The sequence below is a fragment of the Sorex araneus genome, chromosome 1 (assembly GCF_027595985.1).
Source record: "Sorex araneus isolate mSorAra2 chromosome 1, mSorAra2.pri, whole genome shotgun sequence".
In the NCBI taxonomy this organism is placed as follows: Eukaryota; Metazoa; Chordata; class Mammalia; order Eulipotyphla; family Soricidae; genus Sorex; species Sorex araneus.
The window spans coordinates 4,480,661-4,507,348 of NC_073302.1; the positions used below are offsets into that span (position 1 = coordinate 4,480,661).

Consider the following 26,688-nt stretch of genomic DNA (forward strand, 5'->3'; position numbering starts at 1 on the left):
AAATTCGTAAGATTTTTACCCCTGGTTCAGCTTTCACTACATGCACTACATGTACTCAGTGGAAGAATCCTGAACATTGAGACTGCCAGAGTGATCCCTGAGCACAGAGCTAGGAGTAAGTTCTGAGCACCGCCAGGTACCCCCAAACCAAACAATTCCCCAAAAAAAATCCTAGAAGGATCTGAGCTAAAATATACATTGCATATCATTGTTATATAAAATAGCACTGTTGTCCCATTGTTCATTGATTTGCTCGAGTGGGCACCAGTAACGTCTCCACTATGAGACTTTTTGTTACTGTTTTTGGCATGGCTGGAGCCATAGCGCAGCAGTTGGGTGTTCACCTTTCACGCGGCCAACCTGAGTTCAATTCCTCCGCCCCTCTCAGAGAGCCTGGCAAGCTACCGAGAGTATCGAGCCTGCACGGCAGAGCCTGGCAAGCTACCCGTGCATATTGGATATGCCAAAAACAGTAACAATAAGTCTCTCAATGAGAGACTTTACTGGTGCCCGCTCGAACAAATCGATGAGCAATGGGATGACAGTGACAGTTTTTGGCATATCGAATATGCCATGGGTAGCTTGCCAGGCTCTGCCGTGTGGGCAGGATACTCTCGGTAGCTTGCCGGGCTCTCTGAGAGGGACAAAGGAATCAAACCCGGGTCGGCCACATGCAAGGCAAACGCCGTACCCGCTGTGCTATTATATATAAGATATATATACGTACTTATATTTATATATATATATATATGTGGGGAAGGAGCCATACCTGGTGGTGCTCAGGAATCATTCCTGGCAGCTATTGGAGACCGTATCAATACAGTACCAGGGACCAAACCCAGGTCAGTCACGTGCAAGGCAAGGGCCCTATCTGCTGTACTATTGCTCTGCCCAAGAAAGATGTTTCTTGGGCTGGAGCGATAGCACAGCGGGTAAGGCGTTTGCCTTGCACGCGGCCGACCCGGGTTCAAATCCCAGCATCCCATATGGTCCCCTGAGCATGGCCAGGGGTAATTCCTGAGTGCAGAGCCAGGAGTGACCCCTGTGCATCGCCAGGTGTGACCCAAAAAGAAAAAAAAAAAAAGAAAAGAAAAGAAAGATGTTTCTTGACTGGTCATCTCTAAAACATTTTTAGGGTGTGGCCTCCAAGTGGAGCTCTGGGGACCCCACTGGCAATTCTCAGCCAACACGGCCAGTTCACTGTAGGGGCACAAGGTGTGATGCTGTTCAGGTCTATAGTGCCATGGTCATCCTGGTCGTGCTGGGGACCTCTAGAGTCACCCCTGGTGGTCCTGGGGGACCACGTGGTACCGGACATCCAACCCAGGCATATGCTGCGCATGTGCCCTAACCACTGTACTATTTCCAGGGTCCCTAAAACTTACTTTTATTGAATCACTGTGAAATACATTTACAAAGTTTAAAATGCTAAAACTTATTTTTATAGGTTGAAAATTTCTGAAACAGAAAATGGACTCCTAGCTCTGATTATGCAGAAAAAAAAAATATTTTCTTTGGTTTTGGGCCACAGCCAGAGATGCTCAGGGCTGACTTCTGGCAGTGCTCAGGGGACCATATGGGATGCCGGGGATTGAACTCAGGTCAGCCATGTGCAAGGCAAACGCCCTACCTGCTGTGCTCCAGGCTCCCCCCAGCGCCCCCCCTCCCACAAAGTGGAGTCTGGTTCTAATGCAAAATCCTTTGCAATGGAAGTTTTATAAAGTCTTTGTGTGGGGAGCTGGAGTGATAGCACAGCGGGTAGGGCATTTGCCTTGCACGCAGCCGACCCGGGTTCGAATCCCAGCATCCCATATGGTCCCCTGAGCACCGCCAGGAGTAATTCCTGAGTGTAGAACCAGGAGTAACCCCTGTGCATCGCCGGGTGTAACCCAAAAAGCAAAAATAAATAAATAAATAAATAAAGTCTTTGTGTGGGGGAGGACCACGGCTCTCATCTGCTTCCTAAAGGGTCCATAGGAAACCTAAGCATAGGAAATGCCTCTGACCGTGCTAGACCATATGCAGCTGACCCAGGTTCTATCCCCTGCACCACATACGGCTCCCCAAGCACTGAGCCAGGAATAAGTCCTGAGCACAACTGGGCAGGCCCCCTAAACAAGCAAAACCACTGTCACTGTCATCCCGTTGCTCATCGATTTGTTCGAGCGGGCACCAGTAATGTCTCTCATTGTGAGACTTGTTACTGTTTTTGGCATATTCAACATGCCACAGGGAGCTTGCCAGGCTCTGCCGTGCAGGCGCGATACTCTCGGTAGCTTGCTGGGCTCTCCGAGAGGGGCAGAGGAATCGAACACGGGTCAGCTGCGTGAAAGGCGAACATCCGACCGCTGTGCTATCACTCCAGCCCAGCAAAACCACAAAAACAAAAAATGGTATCAAAGGTACAGAGAGCGCATGATGCGTTGAGCACAGTCTGTGCACAGGGGAAGGTCTGGGTCTGATTCCTGGCACCACGTCCCCCCCCACCCCCAGCACCACCAGGAGGAAACCCTAAGCACAGTCAGGACACCTGAGGACCACTGGGTATGTCCCCAACTCCCCCTCCCCCAGACCCCAAAATGTAGGCCAATGATGTGACAAAAATCTGGGCACTCTGCCTGAAAAACGAGGTCACGCTTGGGAGGGATGCAGCGGGCAGCGCAGGAGAGCCCTCGGGAGCTGAGCACAGCCCGGCAGACCTAAGGGATCTGGTGTGCCTTCACCATCTCTGGAGATCGCGGCCCCGGAGGAAACTCGAGCAGCGGGCATCAGCTACTCTCAGGCGAAGCCCCTTCCGGGTCTGCCATCCAGAACTCTCAGAATACCAGGGATCCGATGACACGTGCTGGACAGCTCACTTACCTACCGGATCCTCAGGTATTTTTTGTTTGGGGTCACACCTAGTAATTTTCAGGGGCTATTCCTGGCAGTAAACGGGGGACCATATGGGATGTCGGGGGTCAAACCTGGGTTGGCTGCATACAAGGCAAACGCTCCCCCCCCGCCCGCTGTACTGGCACTCCAGTCTGCTGTCAGGTATTTTAAGGGGCTTTTCTTTTTGGGTCACACCTGGTGATGCACAGGGGTTACTCCTGGCAGTGCTCAGGGGACCATATGGGATGCTGGGAATTGAACCTCGCCCTACCCACTGTGCTATTGCTCCAGACCCAGGGCTTTTTTTTTTTTTTTAAAGTTTTTGGGTCATATGCTCAGGGGTTACTCTGGCTCTGCACTCAGGAATCACTGCTGGTGGTGCTCAGGGCACCATATGGGATGCAGGGTTGGCAATGTGCAAAACAAACGTACTCTAAGTCTCCAAAGAGGCATTTTTGACTGGGTTTTTTTTTTTTTTTTTTTTTGCTTTCTGGGTCACACCCGGCGATGCACAGGGGTCACTCCTGGCTCATGCACTCAGGAATCACTTCTGGCGGTGCTCAGGGGACCATATGGGATGCTGGGAATCGAACCTGGGTCAGCTGCGTGTAAGGCAAACGCCCTCCCCACTGTGCTATTGCTCCAGTCCCATTTTTGACTTTTTGTTAGGGACCACCCCGGCTGTGCTGAGCTGACTCCCAGCTTTGTGCTCAGGGATCACTCCGGGTGGGGCTTGGGGGGAACCACACGGGATGCCGGGGATTGAACGTGTGTCAGCAGCGTGCGAGGCGAGCGTTCTACCCGCTGCACTCCCTCCCTGGAGGCGCTTTCTAGAGAGCGGTATAAATTCAGCCTGGAAGCTGCCGTGGCAATCGCGTCATCCTGCAATCTGCCCACGTCCTGCCTGGTGGTGGACTGTGCCTCCATCTCACGTGAAGCCGGTGTCTGCAGCCCGGCAGGCGGCAATGCCGAGGATCCCCTTTCGTGGCTCCCGTTTCAGGGTGCGGAGACTCGAGTAGCGCGAGGCCCGCCCAGTCTCACCGTCGTCCTGGCTATTAATAGGACGAGGCTCCAGCAGATGGCAGGAACATCTTGGAGGGAGCGTTCTACAAAATGTGTCGCTGCCTCCACGGGCGGGTTCCAGGGCCAGCCCCAGCCAGCCAGCACCCCGTCTGGTGCTTCCAAGCGGACCCCCGCCTCGTTCTCAGGACCCCATCACCGGAAACTCAGAAGGGCAACGGACTCGGGGGCTGCAGCTGCCCGAGCCCGCGGAGCTGAAGGTGTGCCAGGACCCCGCACTGTCCAGAGCACAGCCTGGCAATCTCTCACCTGGGAACGAGTCCACGCTTTCGGTTCTGCAGGTGTTGGGGTGGGGGGAACGAGGCTCCTGCCACAAAACCCGAAAGGCCACGAGGCCCTGGTCTGAAGGCCCCACCCGAGCTCCTTCTGTTGAGCCCACACGAAATGACCGTCTACATGAAAGAGCGCCAGTTCCTGGTGCGGAAGTGGGGGCGAGAACAGTACTAGAGCGGGCAGGGGGTTCGCTCTGCCCGTGGCTCCCCTGCACGGTTCCCCGACCCCCGCCAGGAGTGATCCCTGAGCGCAGGGCCAGGAACAAGCCAAGCATGGCCAGGTGATGACCAAAATAAACAACTAAAGTTGAAAACTTTTTCAAAAAAAGATGCCACTTCCCAAGGTGCAGATCAAAAAGATGATGAAGAGTGTCAGCGGCCCTGGCACAGGCTCCTGCCCCCGCCCGCCCCCAGGACGCCCCAGATCGGGCTGAGGAAATGGAGGGAGAACCAGAGGTACCAGCGTTACTAAAATCAAGCTTTATTACTTTTTTGGCACAGCACTCATTAAGTCTTAAAGTGGGTCACTCCCACCCAGAGCACTGGGGCGGGGGGCAGGCCCCAAGCGCTTGCCCCTTGCTCCCCGGAGCTCTCACCGCCAGTGCTCACAGCACGGGCTCCGCCTGACATCTCGGGCTCCGCGTGGGGCTGCTGCTTCAAGCCCATCTTCAGAGCGGAGAGCCAGACAGGCACCTGGGGTGCCCGGCCTCCCTCGTGGGCACTGTCTGGGGAGCAGACTACCCACGAGGAGGGGGACGGAGCGGCTCTTGTGGCCGCGCCCGAGCCCTGACCCACAACAAGCTCTCTTGGGTGTGGGGTGGGGGGGGCTGGGGCACCAGCACCAGGACTGACCTGGGAGACTGGGGAGACGCCGCAGGGGCCTCGGGAGCCGTCTCCTTCCTCAACCCACCTGGACCCACGGGGCGCCAAGAGGGAGGAGGCGGGCGCAGTATCTCGGCAAACTGGCGCATAATTACCTGCTTTCTGCAGGGGCGAGGCTGAGATGGGAGAACGACACCAAGAGGGAGGGCAGGACCAGGAACATTTCTCCTGACTCCGGGGAAATGAGAAGGCCGACTCTGTCACACGGACCCCGGAGGGGGCCATCGAATGTATTAAGGGACCACCTTGATTCTGTGACCCATGTCACAAGGTACAACCATATGAAAATACACACTGGTGCTTCTACGTGGGACAAGACTTCTGCCAGGCAGCTGGCCGGGGGCTTTTTTATTGCCTCTGCACCATGGGTGGCATTGGTGGCGGCGGGCGGCGGGCGACGGAGGCATCAGGAGCGCCAGAAGGAGGACGTCAGAAAGCCTTTGGGCACGGGGATCTCCTTGCGCTGCAGACATTTCTGGCCAGGGAGAGAAGGCAACAGTGACGCCACAGCACCTCGGCCAGCACTGCACGGCCGGAAGCACAGGAGGGCACAGGGAGCGGCGCCGACGCCAGCAGCAGAGGTTGGGCCGAGAGGACAGTGGGCGCCAGGACGCCGCCCCGCACACCCCAACCGGGCTCCGCTCCTGCGGCCTCGTGGGACCTCCCAAGCTCCCGCCGGGACTGACCCGAGTGCAGAGACCTGAGCCCTGCGGGGTGGCCCCCGGACAAAGGGGCAGAGATGCTGTGACAGTTCTGCTCCAGTGCCCCGGAGTGCCGCCAGGGCGGAGGCCACTGCCCACCGTGTCGCCCTCGTCGCCTGCTGGCTAAGAGGGGAGGCTGCGGCAGAGTGGGAGCCAGCAGGCTGCCCCGCAGACGCCAGAGGTCCGGATGCTCCACACGGGGCTCCCGAACCCTCAGGCACTTAGGGCAGCTGGGGGTCTGGCTGAACGCCGGCAAAGGGCAGGTGACCACAGCACACACCCCTCCCCAGGCTGGAGGCTGAGACCCGTGGTCAGGGGCAGGGCCCAAGCGGGCTGGTGTGCAGGCGCGGCATACTCAAGTACTGGTGGCCTCCGAGTACTGCCAAGAGCAGCCCCCAGGCGGCAAGGGGAGAGACTCTCACCTTTCAAAGAAATAAAACACAGAGACAAAAACTTCGGCTAACCTGCAAAAAACGTACTGGTGACGGGGCTCGGCATTCAGAGAACATGCCTTGTACGTGTGGTACAATTGCCTATAACACAAATACTAAGAAAAAGAAAAATAAATCTATTTGGGGGCTGAAGAGAGAGTAGTGCAGGTACGACGCCGACCTTGCATGCGGTCAACCAGGGTTCATAGGCCCTCGTACCCTATACGCTTCCCTGAGCCCTGCGAGCGGTCACTAAGCCAGGGGTAAGCCCCGGACATGACCAGGTGGGGCCCAAGCAACCCCCAGGATTGAAAAATGTCAGTAAACACCCTTTGGGCTGGAGAGAGGCCTCGACGGGCTGGGATGCTGCGTCCTCAGGAGGTCCAGGTGTGCACCCAGGGACACGGCAAGAGCTGCCCCAAGCACTGAGTCAAGTGGTGCCCGAGCACCAGCAGGCGTGGCCCCAAATTCAAACCAGCAGCGCGCGCGCGCGCACGCATACACATATGAATGCAATATCACGGCAGAGCCTGGCAAGCTACCTGTGGCATACCCGATGTGCCAAAAATAGTAACAATGACGGTCCTTATTCCCCTGACCTGAAGGAGCCCCCAATCCGCCACTGGGCTACACTAGCACGCAAATAGAGACATTATTGGCACCTGCTTGAGCAAATCGATGAACAAAAGGATGACAGTGATACAGTGATACACACACACACCATGCTGTTGTTGCTCTTAGCGCGGCTTTCCCAAAGGCAGTGAAAAGTGACAGAGGCAGGCAGGAGCAAGAGCACAGCGGGTAGGATGTTTGCCTTGTACACGGCTGATCTCGGTTTGATCCCTAGTATCCCATATGGTCCCCTGGGCCCACCAGAGTGATCACACAGGACAGAGCCAGAAAGCCTGGTCACTGCCGGGTGTGGCACGCGCGCACACACCCCCCCCCCCCCCAAGAGCGACAGAGAGGAAGAAGATAAAATGGGCAGCGAGGGTCTGGAGAAATCGCAAGTCCGGCAGGCAGAGCCTGAGGGTGCAGGTCAGCCCAGGGCGGTATCTCACCTCCAAGAACTGCTTGAGGCGGATGACGGAGCCCATCTGCCCGGAGCTGGTGATGGCTTCAATCCTACAGGAGAGAAGGCAGAGGCGGGCGCTGCAGTCGGGCGTAGTGCACAGCTGGGAGCAGGCAGCAGCCGACTCAGGACTCTTCCAGACCAGGGAACTGTCCCCTGCCAAGAACCTCAACTTCCTTTCCAACAAGGGGTCAAGAAGCAGCGCGTGGAGGAGCTGGAGCAGAGGGCCAGCGTGCAGCCCTGCAGCAAGCAGCTCAGATCTGTTTTGTTTGAGGCCACACGTAGGGACGCACAGGGCTTACTCCTATCTCCACACTCAGGAATTACTCCTGGCAGTGCATGGGGGACCATATGGGACGCTGAGGATCGAACATGGGTTGGCCGTGTGCAAGGCAAGTGCCCCACCGGCTGTACTACCACTCTAGCCCTAGGAGGCCCAGATTTGATCCCGGTCATTGAGCACAGAGTCAGGAGTACCCCAAGTACTACATACAAGGTATGAACCTCCTCCCCAAAAAAGAGCAGAGAGCAGTGTCCTTTCCCAGAGGGGACGGGTGTAGCCGAGTCCCCACATAAATGACGGGACGCTGAGAAGCAGCTACTTGAGGGTCAAAAGATTAACTGAGTTGAGCAAACACCATTTTATCAAGGGGTTGGACTCCTCCCCTGCGACTGTGACTGCAGAGAATCGCCACCTCAGACTATGTGGGGTAGTTCGGAAAAGACGTGAGGGGTTGGGACTGGAGATAGTACAATGGGTAGGGCGCTTGCCTGTATGCAGCCAACCTGGGTTCGAGCCCCATACTGCATATGGTCCCCCAAGCATCGCCAGAGGTGGTTCCTGAGTGTATAACCAGAAGTAACCCCTGAGCATCACCAAAAGATGAAAAAGGGGTCAGGGTTGGGGATATAGACACGGCATGTGGAGACCTGGACTCTTCCATCACAGAGATACACACCACACCAAAGACACCTCAGGAGTCAGAGATGCTCAGAGACTCGTTAGAGAGCCAGTTCTGCAGGAACAGAGCAGAGGAGAGAGGGCAGGGCCTAACCACGCTGGGGTATCAGACGTCAATCAGAGTTCAATGAGTGAAAGCCCCGGGGTCCGCTCTCGGGTGCGATACCTGGGGAAGTAATCTTCTTTGATGAGAAGAATCATCTTCCAGAACTGGAGCTGGTACTGCCTCATCAGGGCATTCCCACACACCTGGCGGGAGAGATGGGAGAGTCAGCACAGAGAAGGGAGTTTCCCCTTGGACAGGGGGAAAGCAGGAGCCTCTGGCCTCTGGCCTCCCACCCCCATCGAGAACCTGGGCCGCTTCGCTTGCCCACAGGGAGAAAGTGGAAAGAATCCAGCTTTCTTCTGAAGCATTCCTTGGTAGACAGCAACACTTTCATCAAATTGCCAGTCGCTGATGTTTCAGGAAACGTAAATCAAATCTAAGAAACTAAAGGGCTGTGGGTTCAGACCCAGACCACTACAAAGAGTCATCACACAAATGACCCTGGCTTTCTGCCTGTGAACGTTGGCTCTATGCTACAATGCAGCTCACTGACTTTAATACGTGACGTGTACAGAAACACACCTCTGGGGCCAGAGTGATAGCACAGAGGGAGGGTGTTTGCCTTGCATGCAGCGGACCCGGGTTCGATCCCTGGCATCCCATACAGTCCCCCAGTGAGGCCAGGAGTAATTCCTGAGCATTGCTAGGTGTGCCCCAAAAAGCTAAAAACAAATCAAAACAATCCCACACCCAAAGCTGGAGAGACAGGACTGCGGGAAGGGTGCCTGCCTTGCTGGTGGTCTGACCCAGGTTGGATCCCCAAAACAACTTACAGTCCCCAGAGCCCTGCCAGGAGTGATCCCTGAGTGCAGAGGCAGAAGGAACCCCCAAGCACCACTTGGGTGTGGCCCCAAAACCAAAATAAATAACACTTCCTTGTCTATGTCTAAAAAACATACATCTTTTACTTTTCTTATTTGCTTTTTTGGGTCACACCCGGCAATGCACAGGGGTTACTCCTGGCTCATGCACTCAGCAATTACTCCTGGCGGTGCTCAGGGGACCACACGGGATGCTGGGAATCGAACCCGGGTCGGCCGCGTGCAAGGCAAACGCCCTCCCCGCTGTCCTATCACTCCAGCCCCTCACCTTGTACTTTTCTGCAGTGCTAGGGACCGTGTTCTACCACTGAGAGACATCCCAGTCAAACACGCCGCCGTCTATTTTCCCTTTTGAGGCTATACCAAACAACGCTCAGGGCTTACTCCTGCCTCGCGCTAACGAATCATTTCCGGCTGTACCTGGGAGGGCCTCCTGGGGTGCCGGGGCTCTAGCAGGTAGACAAGGCAGGCACCCCACCCACGCTACTATGGTCCTGACCCCGAGAGGTGCGCCCTTCCCACAGAAAGCCTTCCCTTCGTCTACCTTCAAGTGGCCTTTCAAGCAGCAGCTAGGACTGCAAGAACCTTCTGGAAGGGGGAGATCCTGACCCGCGCTGGTCAGCCCTACTTTCTCCTTTGGGATTAGGAGTCACAGCGGTGGGACACTGACTACACAACGCCAGATGCCCACACCGGGGCTGACGGCAGCCAGGACGGAGAAGCAGAGAAAGCCGGGCTGACCAGAGGGCGGCGTCTAGGTCGGGGCAGACACGAAGCTCACGTGGCTGGAGAGAGATGGACCAGGGCCTCGTGGTGGAACAGCTCCTGGTTCCAGGCACCGGGAGACGCACCAGCCCGCCCGAGGCTTGGTTCATTTCCGAACCCCAAAACAAAGTTCCTTTCTCGACACTACTCTGGCCTGGGAATGTACAGCTCTGGGATCTTTGGAATGTGAAACCATTCGCCCAGAAAAAGTGAGCAGAGCGTGAAAAAATCAAGACCATTGGGGCCGGAGCGATAGTACCGTGGGTAGGCGTTTGCCTTGTACATACTGACCTGGTTCAATCCCCAGCACCTGATAATACCCGAGCACTGTCAGGAGTGAGCCCTGAGCAGTGCCAGCTGTGGCCGAGACAAAGAAAACTCAGAAGCCAGCTTTGTCTTAGGTCTAACGATGGCACCAGCCCTGACGCTGGTCCCCATCCACCTGACTTGTGTACAACCTGCCTGCCTATGGCACGCAGGGCATGGCCGCACCGAACACTGGCACGCTTGTGTGCTAACTGCATCACGTACCTCCAAGAAGTCAAAGAGAAGGGTGGCGGTCACATCGGACAGGGGCTCCATGTTCAGGACTTGTGCCAACCAGCGCCAGCCGTGATTTAAGCCGTGGGGGTGAGCCTAGGAGGAGAGGGGCCTGGTCATGACCTGACAGCTGCTTGCTGCTGCTGTGTGGAGCTGTCACCCCGGCAATGCTCAGGGATACTCAAGGCAGGGCTCCAGCCCCTCTGATACTTTACTGTAACTGAAACTCCCAGGTCATCATGCAGCTCTAATGAACTAGATGTGAACCCCCAGATCCCATAACCCCAAGCACATAGCACAAGGCAGAAAAGGCATAGACCAGAGGGCCTGAGAAACAGGCCAATACGAAGAGCACTTGGCCTTGCACGAGGCTGACCCAGGTTCAATCCCTGGCTCCCCGTAAGGCCCCCAGAGCTCCACCAGAAGTGATCTCTGAGGGGCTGGAGCGATAGCACAGTGGTTAGGGCAGTTGCCCTACACTCGGCCAACCCAAGTTCGATTCCCAGCATCACATAGGGTCCCCTGAGCACTGCCGGAAGTAATTCCTGAGTGCATAAGCCAGGAGCAACCCCTATGCATCACCGCGTGTGACACAAAAAGCCAAAAAATAAAAAAAAGTGATCTCTGAGTGCAGAGCCAGGAGTAAGCCCCGAGCACCTCCTCCCCCCTCCCCGCCAAAAAAAAAAAAAGAAAAAGGAAAAGAGGAAAAGCACACATCAAATCTTTCCATGTTGGTCTTAGGGCCTCGCCTTGTGTGGGGCTACGCCTAGCTCGTGTCTGGGAGTCACGCCCAGAGGTGCCCAGGGCCCAAGCTGGGTCTGGTGCAGGCAGAGCCTGTGCCGAGCCCGTGGAGCTCGTTCACACTCACCGGCCTGACAAATGCCAAGTCCAAGTGTCCCAGAAGGCTGGTGCCCATGGTTGGTGCCCAAGGTTGGTTTCCCTTCGGGAAACACCTCAGCTTCGGGGACGCACGGACCAACAATCCCTTTGCTACTTATTTTATTCGTTGTCCTCAGATCCTTCTGCACAGAACCTGGGACATGGCAGGTGCCCAGTGACTGAGAAGCTCTTGGATCCAGTCACCTTATACACCTTTCTCTTTTAGGTTCCCAAGTTCTGGAACTCTCCATCCTTGAGACAGACTGGGCCAGCAGGCCAAAGCCCTGGAGCCCACTGCGCCGTCACCACGCAGGGTGGAGCCTGCAGTGAGCGCGAGTCTGCGAGGGACAGGACCTGTTAGGTCCAACAGGACAATTTCTTCCTCTTTCCTCTCCTGGGAGACTCTCCAGCCTTAATGACACCCCCAGGTTTTCTAGGGAACAAAATAAACTCTTTGACGACTACTTGGAGCGGGGGGCTGGAGCGGAGGGTAGGGAGCTTGCTTACACTCGGCCAACCGGCATCCCTGAACCCACCAGGAGTGACCCCTGAGTGCAGAGCCAGTACTACTGGGTATGGCCAAAACCCGAAACCAAAAGAAACACACACACAAAACAAACAAACAGAACCGTGTGGGCCCCTGAGCACTACAGGAGTGATCCCTAAGCGTGGGCCAGGGGCAGCCCCTGAGCACCACTCGGGATGGCAGAGAACCAAACTAAACGCCATGCGCTGAAGCTGCATGGACCTGACCAAGCCGGACCCCCTCCCTGCCCCACCTGACCATGCCGGACCCCCTCCCCTGCCCCACCTGACCATGCCGGACCCCCTCCCTGCCCCACCTGACCATGCCGGACCCCCTCCCTGCCCCACCTGACCATGCCGGACCCCCTCCCTGCCCCACCTGACCATGCCGGACCCCCTCCCTGCCCCACCTGACCATGCCGGACCCCCTCCCTGCCCCACCTGACCATGCCGGACCCCCTCCCTGCCCCACCTGACCATGCCGGACCCCCTCCCTGCCCTACCTGACCATGCCGGACCCCCTCCCTGCCCCACCTGACCATGCCGGACCCCCTCCCTTCCCCTACCTGACCATGCCGGACCCCCTCCCCGCCCCACCTGACCATGCCAGACCCCCTCCCCGCCCCACCTGACCATGCCAGACCCCCTCCCTGCCCCACCTGACCATGCCGGACCCCCTCCCTGCCCCACCTGACCATGCCGGACCCCCTCTCTGCACCCACAGGCACAGGGCACTAGGGCCCGGGCCCTTCTCGGTGTCTGAGAAAGTCTCCTACCTCCTGTCGGTTCCCATATGGCCACCGCAGCTGGATGATAGCCGCATAGAGACGGATCATCCCGGACATGCGTTTCAGGAAGTTGTCCTGCTGTTCCACTTTGGAATCCTTTACCTGGTAACCAAGACTCCTGAAGGGAATAAATAAAAATAAAAAGACACAGCTGAAGCAAGGGTGACAGATTGGAGATGACGTGAAGCCAAAAATCAAACACTAGGGCCTCAGACATGACAGGCCAGCACTGACCTACATCCCCTCTGTCGCTTGAGAGTTTATTTTACTGGCTCAGGGATCACAGGGCGGGCTTGGGGGCATCACATGGGACGCTGAGATTGAAGCCAGGTCAGCCACAGGCAAGTGCCCTCCCTGCTGTACTCTCCCTCCGGCCCTCACCCCCTTCACTGGTAACAAAACTGATGCTCCAGGAGTTTAGCTGATTCTCCCCCAGAGCCAGGATAAGACCCCGGACTCAACCAGAGCCCTTGTCCCCAAAGGACACTGCCTGTTGCTGGCCAAGCCCAAACATTCCCCAGGCCGCCTAGCCTGGGACTGGACAGTGGGCAGAGAAGCGCGTCACCTCTGATAGTCCTCCAGAGCCATTCCCTCCTTGAAGGTCGGGTAGAAGGGGACCGAATAAGGACACTTCTTGTGGAGATGAGCAAGAATGAGGTCCCCCACCCGGGGGTGCAGCTCCCAGATCCCGGAAGCCACCACAGCGATGGGGAAGGCGGCTTCGTGGTGGGACGCCACCTCCTCTTCTCCTTGTTTCTAGGAGGACGGGGGTTGGGGGGGAGACAAGAGCAACAGATGAGGTTCACGCAGGGGGCAGGGGACGGTGGGCACCAGCCTCTCCTGCCCCGCCTCTGGCAATCAGGTTTCTTACCACAAACTTCTCCGCCAGCTTGTACTGGACAAAGTCCAGGCCCTGTGGGGTGAGAGTGACAGACACAGAGCGTCCCCCGGAATGCACCGGTTTCCCGGAGAGCAGGTTGTGGATCCTGTCGAAGATCTCCTTCAGCTTCGAGCCTGGGCACAACAGAGAGAGCCTGGTCAAGCCAGCGGTCAGCACTGCCACACCAAAGAGAAACCCCCCGGCAGCCCTTCAGAGGGCTGAGCCTCACGCCCAGGTGGTGCTGCGGAGATGACGATCAACACTCAGCGTGGCGCAAAGGCAGCAGAGCAGCCTGGGGATGCGGAATGGACCGACGGGAAAGAAAGGGATGACCAGGACAGGGATCAAAGTAGACACCTTCCAGGCCTCACAGGCCACGAGTGATTGCCCCAAAGGAGTCTCGTACCTCTAAGAAAAACCTTCCAGGGGCCAGAGAGATGGTACAGTGAGTCGGGCACTTGCCTTGCACGGAGCAACCTGGACGCAATGCCCAGACCCCTACAGGGTTCGCTAAGCCCTGTTAGGAGTGATCCCTAAGCACGGAACCAAGAGTAAGCCCTGAGCATCTCTGGGTGTGGCCCGGAAGCAACAAAAGCAGCCAAAGAAGTGAAGGACCACTCACCTGCAATGGTGGAGATCTGGCTCACGGGGATGGTGGCTGCCTTCTGGAGGTCCATCTTGATCTTCTTGGTCTGCCAGAGACAACAAGAGGCAGACAGACAGGGTTGCAACAGGCCACTGAATCCAGGCAGGGAGGAACAGGGCAGCCCAGGCCCCACCTACCTGACTGTCTTTGCCGTTGGCCAGGCCATCGAAGGCCAACACGCACTGGCTAGAAATGTCCTGCAGCTGCTGGTACCATTGCATGGTGCTGTCCTGCACCTTTACCTGCAGCTCTGCGTGACAGAGGAGGCCCGAGCGTCAGTGCTCATTCAACACAAGCCCCGCCCGAACCACCCGCCAGACCCAGAAACGGTCTCGTGGTACGTTCACCCACAAGAGCAGATACAACTCCCATCCGCACGGGTTCCCTTGGTCTTTAGGCTACACCCAGCCCTGGCTCTACGTTCCAGATCCATGCAGCACTGGGGAGAAAACCCAAGTCCCCAGCAAGCAAACCCTGAGCTCAGCTCACTGTGTCTCCCGTCTCAAAGTCACTAATTTAACGACAAAGACCCAGGAGAGGAAAGGGAATGGCATCTGCCAAAGGTGCACTGCTGGGAGGGTGGGAAAGTAGACACCAGCCAGCATTCTTGACTGTCATGCTGTACGCGCCATATCAGTGATGAGTGGACAGGCTTTACACGGGCTTACTTAATGTTCAGGAGGCCAGAGCACTAGTACAGCGCACAGCAGACGGGGTGCTTGCCCTGTTGGCTGACCCGGGGTGATAGTCAGCATCCTATATGGCACTCCAACCCTGCACCGCCCAGGAGTGATCCCTGAGTGCAAAGCCAGGAGCAAGCCCTGAATGAATGGCTCTAAAACCAAAAACTAAAATACTCAGGAGCCGAAGAGATCTATGTTCAAAGCCTCAAAGCCTAAGTTAGATGTTAAGAACACAGATGAGGGGCTGGAGAGATAGCACAGCAGGTAGGGTGTTTGCCTTGCACGCGGCCGACCCGGTTCAAATCCCAGCATCCCATATGGTCCCCTGAGCACGGCCAGGGGTGATTCCTGAGTGCAGAGCCAGGAGTAACCCCTGTGCATCGCCAGGTGTGACCCAAAAAAGAAAAAAAAAAAAAAAGAACACAGATGCCTCACTGGGGGTAACCACCGCCCCACTCCCTGCAAAAATGAAGCGCTCAGGGCACCAATACTTGGAAGCAGAATCACACAGAATTCCAAGTACTGGGTCCTTACCAAAAATTCTTTTTGGTTTTGGGGCTGGAGCAATAGCACAGTGGGTAGGGTGTTTGCCTCGCATGAGGTTGACCCGGGTTCCATTCCCAGCATCCCATATGGTCCCCATGATTCCTGAGTGCACGAGCCAGGAGTAGCCAGGAGTAACCCCCATGCATCGCTGGGTGTGACCCAAAAAGAAAACAACAACAACAACAACAACAAACCTCTTTGGTTTTAGTTTTGTTTTTTTTTGGGCCACACACAATGACCAGGCCATACTCATGGCTCTGCACTTAGGGGATCACTTTTTTGGGGGATGGGGGTGACACCTAGTGATGCTCATGCTTCTGCACTTAGGAATTAGTCCTGGCAGTGCTCAGCAGACCACACGGGAGGCCGGGGATTGCAACTGGGTCAGTCATGTGCAAGACACGTGCCCTCCCCTCTGGACTATTGCTCTGGCCCTCAGGGATCACTCTTGGAGGGTTCGGGGGACCAGATTGGCTGGCGGGTCGGTCGCATGTAAGGCAAGTGCCCTAGCCACTGTCCTCTCTCTGTGGTCTTGTGGGAAAGTCTCCTGGTGTGAAGCAGGCTCCCCCCCGGTACGCTGCCTCGTGGCCTTCCACACAGTCCGAGCCATGGATTCCCGCCACGGTTCCCATCTGCCCACAAGCCAAGTTCCAGGCCCGGGGACACACAGCCAACTCACCTTCACCCTGTCTCCCTCCCGAGCCCGGGCTGGGAGCTGGGAAGTCCTTGCGGACCTCGGGCGCCTTCTGCATCTGCGACTCCTGGAGCTTCGCCCGCGCCGCCTCTTCTTCCTGCCGCCGCTTGTCCTCGCAGGCCACGGCCACCTCGTGCTGCAAGCTGGAGAGGAGGTGCCGCATTTCCTGCAGCATCTTCTCGGCCGCGGCCTGGTCCTCTGCTGTGGGAGAGCGGTTCTGTCAGAGCGACAGAGGCAGAGCTTAGAGGTCGTCGCCAGACACTGCCAGGGCTGAGCCGCACTGTGTGCAAGCCGGCATAGTGCCAGCCCGGGCACGGCTGGACCACGGGACCCACGTTCCACAGAGACAGACACAAACAAAACTGGCTGCCCCGCCGCCCCCGCCCCGCCCCCACCCAGAGTGTCAGGTACACACCTGACCCTGCTCTGTCTCCACAGGCTGGGGCCATCCTGTCACTGCTTGTGCCCACAGTCTGGATAAAAAGTACCACTGAGCTTGGGGCTGGTGAGATAGTACAGTGGGGAAGGCGCTTGCCTTGCATCCCATATGGTCCCCCGAGCACTGCCAGGAATTAATTCCCGAGTCCAGAAGAACCCCTGAGCACTGCTGGTGTGACCCAAATCCCACAGAGGACAACAACAAAAAGTTACTGGGGCTGAGAGTGGCAGTACAGTGGGTAGGGCACTGGCCTGGCAAACAGGCGCTCTGGGCTTGATTCCTGGCACCCCCCGCCCCGAGTACCGTAAGCCCTGCTAGGAGTGACCCCAAGTGCAGAGCCCTGAGCACAGTCTGATGTGACACAAACACAAAACAATGTTTTTGTTTGTTTTCAGGCCACACTTGGCAGTGCTTGGGGGTTACTCCTGGCTCTGCACTCCAGGACACTCCTGGCAGGATCAGGGGACCGTATGGGATGCCGGGGATCAAACCTGGTTTGGTTGCACGCTATGCAAATGCGCTAACCACTTTACTACTGTTCTGGCCTCAAAATAGTTAAAAAAAAAAAAAAAAGATACCGGGGAAGGGGAGAGGAGCTATAGTCAAAGGGGTTCCCCCCTGGTACATGTATCTAAGACAGGAGTCAGCCGGTTCGATTCCCCACACATCATGCGGGGTGACCTGGTGAGAGCCAAGAGTCTCACGTCCTCGAAACCCGTGAACTTCCAGCCTGGCCGGCTGACCATTAGCAACCAGCAGGGGCGAGAGGCTTCCTGAGCACCACCCTGGTGGCGAGTGGGTGCACACAGCGCATTAATTTGGTCTCCACTTCAGTATCGGTTTTGAAACTTCACACTAACAAAGGTAAACAAAAGCCAGAAAGAGAACCAAAGGTGCAGGCCTGAGAGAAGGGGAGAGGTGGCTCAGAAAGGCAGGCCTGCTCGATGCCGGAGAGCACAGCGCGTGGAAGCGGCACCCCACAGCCGGGGGCGGCTCCGGCCTCTGCCTGCACAAGACAAATGCTTCAAGTTCTCAGTGTTCGAATTTCAAATAAATCGATTCCAAAAGAAACTGGGGCCGTATCTAGCTCTCCTTAAGGTTTACTCCTGGCGGGCTCCAGAGTGCCCTACCTGGGGGACTTTTTCTTTTTTTCAAATTTTGTTTTTTGGGACACACCTGGCGATGCTCAAGGGTCACTCCTGGCTCTGCACTCAGCAATCACTGCTGGTGGTGCTCATACCTGCTAGATTGTTGTTTTTTTTTTTTTAAAAAAAAAAGGGGGTGAGCACACTGAGCTGTTTTCAGGATCTACTCTCGGTGGGGCATCAGGAAACTCTATGCAGCGCCCAGGGTTCAACGCAGGGTCAAGCCATCATGCAGGCCTGCACCCCCTCTGCGCAGGGCGCACTCGCAGGCCCGGGATGGGCTGCTCCAAACCCCCGTCGCACACTGCGGAGACTCTGCCCGGGAAAGGAGAAGGGAAGCACCTTCCCGGCCGCTCTACCTCATGGTTCCAGACAATTTTTATAACTTAAGAACCCAAGACTATTTATAGTTATAGATAAGCTTTTAGAAGTCAATGTCAGGTGACAAACAGAACCACCGCCACCACACACACTGGGGAAATCCCATCACATATCGCAGGCGACCTCCTCCCTTGCCCTCTTCCTCTCCCTCCCTCCCTCCTTCTCTCAGTAAGGACCCGAGTGGGACGTGCTGTTCTAGAGGACAGGTGGCACGGGGCTGCCGCCAGCAGGTGCGTCACCTCGGCAGAGCTGGAGCCGCGGATGATGTTGGAGATCTGACCGCACAGCTGGTTGCCCCGGGTGCGGAAGGCCGCGGGATCGCCCTTGAGCAGGTCCTGGCGCTGGGCCAAGGTCTCGAGCTGCTGGTGGAGGTGCAGCAGCTCCTCCTGCAGGGCGTAGAGGCTGCGCCGGCGGTCCTCGGCCTCCTCCCGCCGGGCCCGCTCCTGCTCCTCCTGCTTCAGGCGCTGCTGCTCCGCCTCCCGCAGCCTCAGCAGCTTCCCGTTGAGAATCTGCAGGGAAGGCAGGGACGGCCCCTGAGCGAGGGCCTGGGGCTGCGAGCCCGGGGGCAGCCCCTCCGCACTGCTGAGCCCGCCGCCCTCCCAGCTCCGACCTGGGCGCGTCTGCTGTGCTCCTCTTTCAGCTTCTCCTGCTGCCCCAGGGCTTCTCGGGAGCTGCGGGGGGACACCGGGAGGGCGTCGGGCGCAAGCCAGGCCCAGACCCCCCCAACCCTCGGGCGGCTCCGCCCCGGGCCTCAGAGCGCCGGTGCTCACCTCTTCTCCATCACCTCCCGCAAGTCCTGTAACTCCCTGTGCTGCTTCAGCTCTTTGTGCTCGTCGAAGCGCTTCAGCTGCTCGGACGCCATCTCGGAGAAGGCACGCACGCGCCGCTCCTGCTCCTCCCGCCACTGCCGCAGGCCCTCCTGGAGAGCAGCGCGGAGCACTCGTGTGCACTGAACGGGCTGCTCCAAAGCCCTGTCGCACTGCAGGGCCTGCCTTGAGGCTAAACCTGACTTTCAGGGCGCTGAGGAGGGAGCAAGCCCTCCACTGGCGAGCTGCGGCCCAGCCCGGAACTGCCCTGACTCCAGCTGGGAGAGCGCTCTTCCACTTGGCCTGTGGTCGAGTCCAGCAGGAGTGACCCCTGAGCACCGCTGGGTATGGCCCAAACACCAAAATTTATAAAACAAAAAGGGAAGAAAACTCCCATGCCAGGCGCAGGCCGAGCCTGCCTTCCGGGCACCCCTCCGGCCAGCAGCGCCTCGGACCGCTCACGAGGGCACTCTGCACAAGCGACTTAGGGAATCGCGTCTCGTGTTTTGGTTTGGGGCCACACTCAGCAGTGCTCAGAGCTTGCTCCTGCCTCTGTGTTCACGGGTCTTTCCTGGTGGGCGCAGGGGACACTGCAGGGTGCAGGGATCAAACCCCGTGGGCTGAGAGCCCTGTGTACTAAGCCGCCTGCCGCGGGAACGGTCACAAAAACTCAGAGCACAGCACGGCAGCCCCTGGGCACCACCTGGCAGGCCACAGAACCCACCACCCACCACCAGACTGGGCAGCACCCGAACCCCTGGGCAAGGCTGGGCGTGGCACCTATGAAAACACAATCTTCCAGGTGGGCTGAGGATGTGGCTCAAGGGCAGACATGCGCCTGGCACCCCCGCGCCCCGGGTGAGACTGCCAGGCAAGGTGTGGTGCTGGCGGTCTCCCCCGACACACAAACGACAGCTGGCAAAGGGAAGGGGAGCCCGAGTCCCAGCGAAGGCCGCCAGCAGCCGTGGAACAGCGTGAGGCTCTGAGACCCGACTCCAGTCCGTCCCTGACGCCCGAGCACCCCGTACCGTTCCTCTCAGTCTGTGCACCAGCTCGTACATCCGGATACAGCCTTCCACCTTCATCCCGCGGGAGGACTGAAGGGCCATGGGTTCCGTGTGCTGAGAGTCACGCTTGCCCTGCGGAGGGAATAAACAGATCAAGCCTCTCAGGGGCTGCAGAGAGAGAACAGCTCTGAGGGCACTCGCCTCGCACACAGCGGACCCCAGGCCCATGATGCTCTGAACACCGCCAGGAGTGAACCCCGAGCACAGATCCAGCGTAAGCCAGTCCCTGAGCACAGCCGGGTGCGGCCTCCACGCAAGCAAACACCACGAGAGGGCTAAGTGTTCTTCGCATGCGGGAGGCCCAGGGTCAAGCTCCAGCATCACACAGCGCCTGAACAGCACCAAGAGTGAGGCCAGAGCAGCGCTGGTGTGGCCCAATTCCTCCCACCGCTCCGACCCTCCCCGCACGCCCCACAAAAGGAGAGAAAGAACGTATGGTCTTCAAGCCGGAGAGTAGTACAGAGCATAAGGCACTTGCCTTGCACACTGCCAACTCAGGTTTGATCCCTGGCACCCCACTCGATCCCCCAAGCCCTACCAGGAGTGATGCCTGAGCACAGAGCCAGGAGCAAGTCCAGAGTTACCACAGGGTATGGCCCCAAAACCAAAAATAAAAAAAGTTAATTAAATGATCAAAACTTAACAAAAAGAGGGCTGGAGCAACAGCACAGCGGGTAGGACGTTTGCCTTGCACACGGCCGACCCGGGTTCAATTCCCAGCATCCCATAGGGTCCCCTGAGTACTACCAGGGGTAATTCCTGAGTGCAGAGCCAGGAGTAACCCCTGTGCATCACCGGGTGTGATCCAAAAAGCAAAAAAAAAAAAAAAAAAAAAAAACTTAACAAAAAGAATTGGGGGGGGGGGTTGTCGTGGTGGGGGGAGAAAACCCACATACACCGGTACTAACCTGATTTTATTGATTGGTTTGGCTGTGGTTTGGGGGCCACAACCAGTGATGCTCAGGGCTTACTCCTGACTCTGTGCTCAAGGGACCAAATGTGGTGCTGGGCATCGAACCCAGGTTAGCAGCATGCAAATCGAGTGCCTAACTACCTCTCTGGCCCTGACTCACAGTTTTACTTTTTTAAGAGGGAGCAACAAAGCCCCCAAAACCTGGTTAAAAACACACAGCACCTTTGATACGGTCCAAAAAATTTTTCTTTCTGGGCCACACCCAGCACTGCTCAGGGGTCACTCCTGGCTCTGCACTCAGGGATTAATCCTGATGGTGCTTGGGGAACCATATGGGACCCCGGGGATTGAGCCCGGGTCGGCCGCGTGTAAAGCTTGTGAAGTACAAACGCCCTACTCACTGAGCCACCGCTCCAGTCCTGGTTCATGCACTTTAAGAGCAAGGAACCCAAAAACAGATTTTTACGGGTAAAACAGATACAACACCCCTGAAAACAACCCACGCAAGCACCCATGACATGACTCTTCTTGATACGAAGAGTCCATTAAAGGGTCTTGTCAGCGAGGGCACTGGGGGAGGGGCACTGCTCCTTCGAGTCCCCGCTGCATCTCTCCCTCCCCGCCCAGGACTTACTCCTGCTCCGCACTCAGGGATCACCCCGGGCAGGGCTCAGGGGACCATACGGGGTGCTGGAAAGCAGCTGCACAGACGCCAAGTGCACTCCCCATCTGCGCTCTCTCCCTGGGCGAGGCTCCGTCTCAGCCACCGTTCAGGCCCTCACCCCGCCTTCCCTCTCAGGCCCGCGGGAAACCTTCCCTCTTACCTGGGTTCCATCTGGAGTTTCTGGGGGCTCAGGCGAGAAGGCAGTGTCTCTTCCTGGGGATGTGGGGGCGAAGGAAGACCCATCCAGGCCCGAAGACGATCTAGTGGCTGCTGACACCTCCAAAGGAGGTACGCGCTCTTGTGTATGAGGTAACACGTGATCCACCACCCATCCGGAGTAAGAAGAGAGCTCGGGAACGGACATGCATTCTTCCAGAACATCCTGGGGACATGAGGCAGACTAAGCACAACTGACTTCTGTCCTCGAAAGTCCACTCTACACCTCAACAAAAGGCCACGGAAAACTAAACCAGTACACAGAACACAAAATAATTGTCTTATTACTAGGTGAAGCAAATGTGCAGTTTTTATGATTTTTTCCCCTGTTCCTAGTCTGCGCTCAGAAATCAATGCTCAGGGCTTCCTTCCACCTGCTTCTGCGCTCCACACGCACCATATGGGGTGCTGAGGTTTGTACCTACCACACTCATCGCTCTAGCCCAAGTATGTACAGTTTCTTGATGACCCCAATAACTGTATTTTCCTAGTATCAGACTAAGCCTGGCAACAGTAATCGGAACAGCAGAGATGCTGAAAGCAATCTAAAACAGATGGAGAGAGACGCAACAATGAAGCTCTGGGAAGAGAGCACAGAACAATATGCCACAGAGATGCCTCGAGACCCTCGGCAGGCTGTTTCATTCGGGGTAACCAAGTTCCCCTCCCCGCCCCCCCCCGCCCCCACAGAGCCAGCCCCAGCAGCATCCCAAATGGTCCCCCGAGCACCGCCTGGAGTTATTCCTGAGTGCATGAGCCAGAAGTAACCTCTGTGCATCGCCGGGTGTGACCCCAAAACCAAAATAAATAAATAGAATAAAACAGACTCAGAAAAAATGAATCCTGAAGTAAAGTAAAGCCACAATCAATGACTGTCAATCATCACAAACTCTGGAGCCATGTGGCTCCAGGACGGCGGCTACATGCATGTGCTCTATATACCTGGTGCACAAGCCTCAGGGGTTGTTACCTGGCACAGTAAATAAACTATACTGACAAACATTATCTCAGAAACTATAATTAGGTGATAAAACCAAAAGCATAAGTATGTCCACAGCTGGACAGAGCATTTGTCTTGCACACAGTCACCCTGGGTTCTATCCCCAGCATCCCATCTGGTCACCTGAGCCTGCCAGGAGTGACTCCTAAGTGCAGAGCCAGGAGTATGCCCTGAGTACAGCCATGTGTAGCCCAAAAAATATGTCCACGGTTACCTAAATCAAAAGAAATGCTGAGCTGTGGTTTGATCCCTGGTCACTGTCACTGTCATCCTGTTGCTCATTGATTTTGCTCGAGCGGGCACCAGTAACGTCTCCATTGTGAGACTTGTTACTGTTTTTGGCATATCGAATACCTGGTACTACAAAAATATCCAAGAGGAAACAAGAGAAAAGAAAAGGTTACCACGCCAAAAGAAAGAATGAAGCAAGAAAGAAAGAGAGAAGAAAGAAAGATAGGGAGAAAGAAAGAAACATGGTAAGTCTTGAATGATCAGTGGTATAATTCGTCTTGTTTTAATTTTCTGTACTTAACTTTTAGCAGAACTTCAGGTGTCTTCCCAATTCCCAGGAGGGCCGGGGGACCAGGCCACCTCTAGCGTGGTGGGGCCCTTGTGTGTGTTGGGAGGCAGTGACGCTAGGGACTGAACCCAGTGCACACAAGGCACGTGCCCTACGCGTCTGAGCCATCTCTTCAGCCCCTACACTTTGTTTAAAGAGGAGGGGGGTTTCTGCCACACTCCAAAATGGTCAGGGGTGACCCCAGGTGGCACTCAGGTGACCATATGCAGCGCTGGGCTGCCATCTGCTGAGGACTGGACCGAGGCTGGCAGGATGCAAGGCTCGGGCCTGGAGCCCTGCACAATCTCTCCAGCTCAAATGATTTATTTACCCGCTTTGTCTGGAGCCCCTGGGGCCTACCTCTCGGCGCTGGAGGAGGCCGTGCCCGTGCTGGGGAACCTCACCTGGAACCTGGAACAACCTGGGCACATGTTTTATCACTTGAGTTACCTTTCCGCCCCAGTAACTTAAATGCTCAAAGTCAAGATGCAAATAAGCAAACCCAGAGCGAGAGAGCTCCACAAGTGAGTGCCTGCAGGCCCTGGTTTCATCATCTGCCACCCCCAATCCCACAGTGGGGAGCACTGCCTGGGGTCACCTCCCAAGCACCGGGCTTAACAAGCACAGAGAAAGCAGCAAAGGGGCCAGAGTGAAACTAGAAAGGGTAGGGCTCTGGCCTTGCACCTCAATCCCCGGCACCCCAAAGGGTCCCTTAAGCCCGAAGGGAGAGAGGAGCCCTGAGTACAGCTGGGAGTAACACTGTAGTCCACTGTTCACTGATTTGCTCCAGCGGGCACCAGCAAAGTCTCCATTGTGAGACCTGGTGTTATTATTTTTGGCATCAAATACGCCACGGGGAGCTTGCCAGGCTCTGCCGTGCGGGCGGGATACTCTCGGGAGCTTGCCGGGCTCTCTGAGAGGGACGGAGGAATCGAACCCGGGTCGGCTGCGTGCAAGGCAAACGCCCTACCCGCTGTGCTATCGCTCCAGCCCAGGTTTTCAGACACTAGGCACGATTTCCAGTACTAGCTTAGCTGGGAAGGAAACACAACACGTGAACACACTGACAGCCCGCGAGTGGACATAAAAGCTCAAGTCGACATTGAAACTAGTTTAAGTAACCAACCAGCTGTGAGTAGTTAAAAAAAAAAAAATCCAAAAAAGCAAGGCTCAAGCCCAGAGAAAAGCGGCGGTGAGAGGCAGCCTATCCCAAAGCAAGGCCATAGGGGCCCCGAGCTCCAGGGAGCACCGAGCCCGGGAGCGCCGCTGGGTGTGGCCCCCGAACAAAACAAAACAGGCGGAAACCGGGAGCAGGAGCTGGGAGGAGAGCGAACAGCGAGCGGGTGAGGGCCCGGCCTTGCAGGTAGACTCCCAGGTGTAGCTGGGTCCCCAGGGCACCTGCGTAACCGGGTGGCCCCCTAAATAAGGCTTGGCGGGGCGGGAGGGGGGCGAAACCTGGCCGGGCGCGGGGCGCTGGGAGGGGCGCTGGGAGATGCCCCGCACAGCTGGGCGCGTCCAGCACGGCCAGGAGCACCCCCAGGGAGCACCCCTGGCTGTGCCCAAAGACCCCGAGCCCGGGGAGGCTCCGGCGGCCTCCACGGCCACGAACGAAGGGGTCAGCCAGACGCGCTCGCTCCTCCCTGGCGTCCACGCGGCTGCCCGCGCAACGTGCCGGCAGCTCGGGGCCGGGCAAGGCCCAGCACACCGGGGCGGCGGGGACCCGGCCGGCGGGGAGGGCGGGCGCGGGGCCCCGGCTCGCACCCACCTCGCCCCGCAGCAGCCAGTCGCGGTGGTAGCACAGGCGGCCCTTCTCGGAGCTGCGCAGCGCCCGCAGCGTCTCCCAGCAGCGGCTCTCGGACGGCATGGCGCGGCCTGCCGCGGGGGCTCGGCCGAGGGCCGCTTGTGACCAAACAAATCCTCGAACCAGCCGCCCGGAAGCGGCCACTCGCCCGCTTCCGCTTCCGGGGCACGCTCGGGGTCGCCGGGGCGGCCCCGCCCCCAACGGCCGCTCGGCCCCGCCCCCGGCTCGGAGCCCGGAGCCCGCGCGCCTGCGCCGTGGGGATGCCTCGCTCGCAGCCCCCTTGCAGGTCCATGGTGCGGCTCGGGGGTGCGGTGCGAACCCTCTTCCTTTGCGGGGGGGGACTGGGAAAGGGCGCAGCTGCGGTGGGAGATTACAGGCGAGCGTCACAGGGGGTCGTGGTGCCCGGAAGGTCCTGGGCAGAGTCCCGGCTGCACTGACAGCTTGACCTGGGTTTTCAGCCGCGCAGCCCGGCGTGTGAGCACTGAGCAGAGGGCCCGAGGGGCCGCAGCCATAGGACAGCGCGGGGGGCGCTCTCCTTGCACGCGGCCGACCCGGTGCAGTCGCCGCACCCCATATGGTTCCCCGAGTACCGCCAGGGGTGATTCCTGAGCATCGCTGGGAGTAAGCCCTGAGCATCGCTGGTTGTGACCCGAAACAAAACACAAAGGGTGTGAGCCCCCAGGAATACTGTTATAAGAGCATCAGGCCAGGAATGCCGACCCTTGGAGAGCATCCTTGTCAGCAAGCTTTACAACTAAAGTGTGTGGCTTCTGGGGGCCGGGGCCATCTTACAGCAACTAAGGCACTTACTTGCCTTGTGTAATACCGACCTGAGTTAGGTCCTAAAACAAAAGGAAAAAACAGGAACCCAAATATTGTCTCCCTAATCGACGTGATCTAATTGTACAGGGAGCTATTTTAATCAGGAAGCACAAATACCAACCCGTGGTGGGCCCTGAAAACACCTATGTGAAAGCGGCATTTCCCAAGCTTGTATGATTGTATTTATGTGAAATGTCCAAGAGGACAAATACACAGGAAGAGACTGCATTAGTAAGGGTCAGAGACTGGGAGGAAGGAATGGGGAGAGAATGCTAATGAGAATGGATTTCAGCTTGGCTGATGGAAAATTCTAGAGATTGATCATGGTGATAGTCCCACAACTTTGTGAACATACAAAAGACCACTGAGTGCCAGCACAGGAGATAAGGCACTTGTCTCACATGCAGCCAACCCCAGTTCAATCCCTGGCATCACAAGGAATCCCCCGCATTGCCAGTGGTTACTTCCTTTGAGTGTACCTCCCTCCCCCACCCTGGCTGTGCTCAGGGGTCTCTCCTGGTGGGGCTCAGGAGAATGTATGAGGTGCCAGGGATCCAGCCTGGGTCTGCTGCATTCGAACCTACCCCCTGTACTAAATCCCCTGTAAATCCAGATGATTTCTAGACCCCATTGTCTGGAGGACAGGAAGTGAGACTCTGTACATCACCCAGAAGGCCGAGGTCAGCTTGAATAAAAGGTTGGGTAATATAGGACAGATTTAATAATTTA

General features: G+C 57.1%; 1 protein-coding gene across 1 annotated transcript; it reads right to left on the reverse strand.

The window, feature by feature from the left end:
* Positions 1–4,683: 4,683 nt before the first annotated feature.
* GLE1 (GLE1 RNA export mediator) lies at positions 4,684–25,288 on the reverse strand. Its single transcript, XM_055124387.1, has 16 exons — positions 25,102–25,288; positions 21,722–21,943; positions 19,946–20,056; positions 18,882–19,030; positions 18,722–18,782; positions 18,351–18,620; positions 16,132–16,363; positions 14,361–14,473; positions 14,200–14,269; positions 13,569–13,711; positions 13,263–13,453; positions 12,686–12,815; positions 10,497–10,601; positions 8,440–8,522; positions 7,302–7,365; positions 4,684–5,583 (listed from the first exon to the last, which is right to left on the reverse strand). Exons 1-16 carry the CDS (start codon positions 25,198–25,200, stop codon positions 5,515–5,517), a joined length of 2,112 nt encoding a protein of 703 aa, XP_054980362.1. The 5' UTR covers positions 25,201–25,288; the 3' UTR covers positions 4,684–5,514.
* Between the last annotated feature and the right edge of the window lie 1,400 nt (positions 25,289–26,688).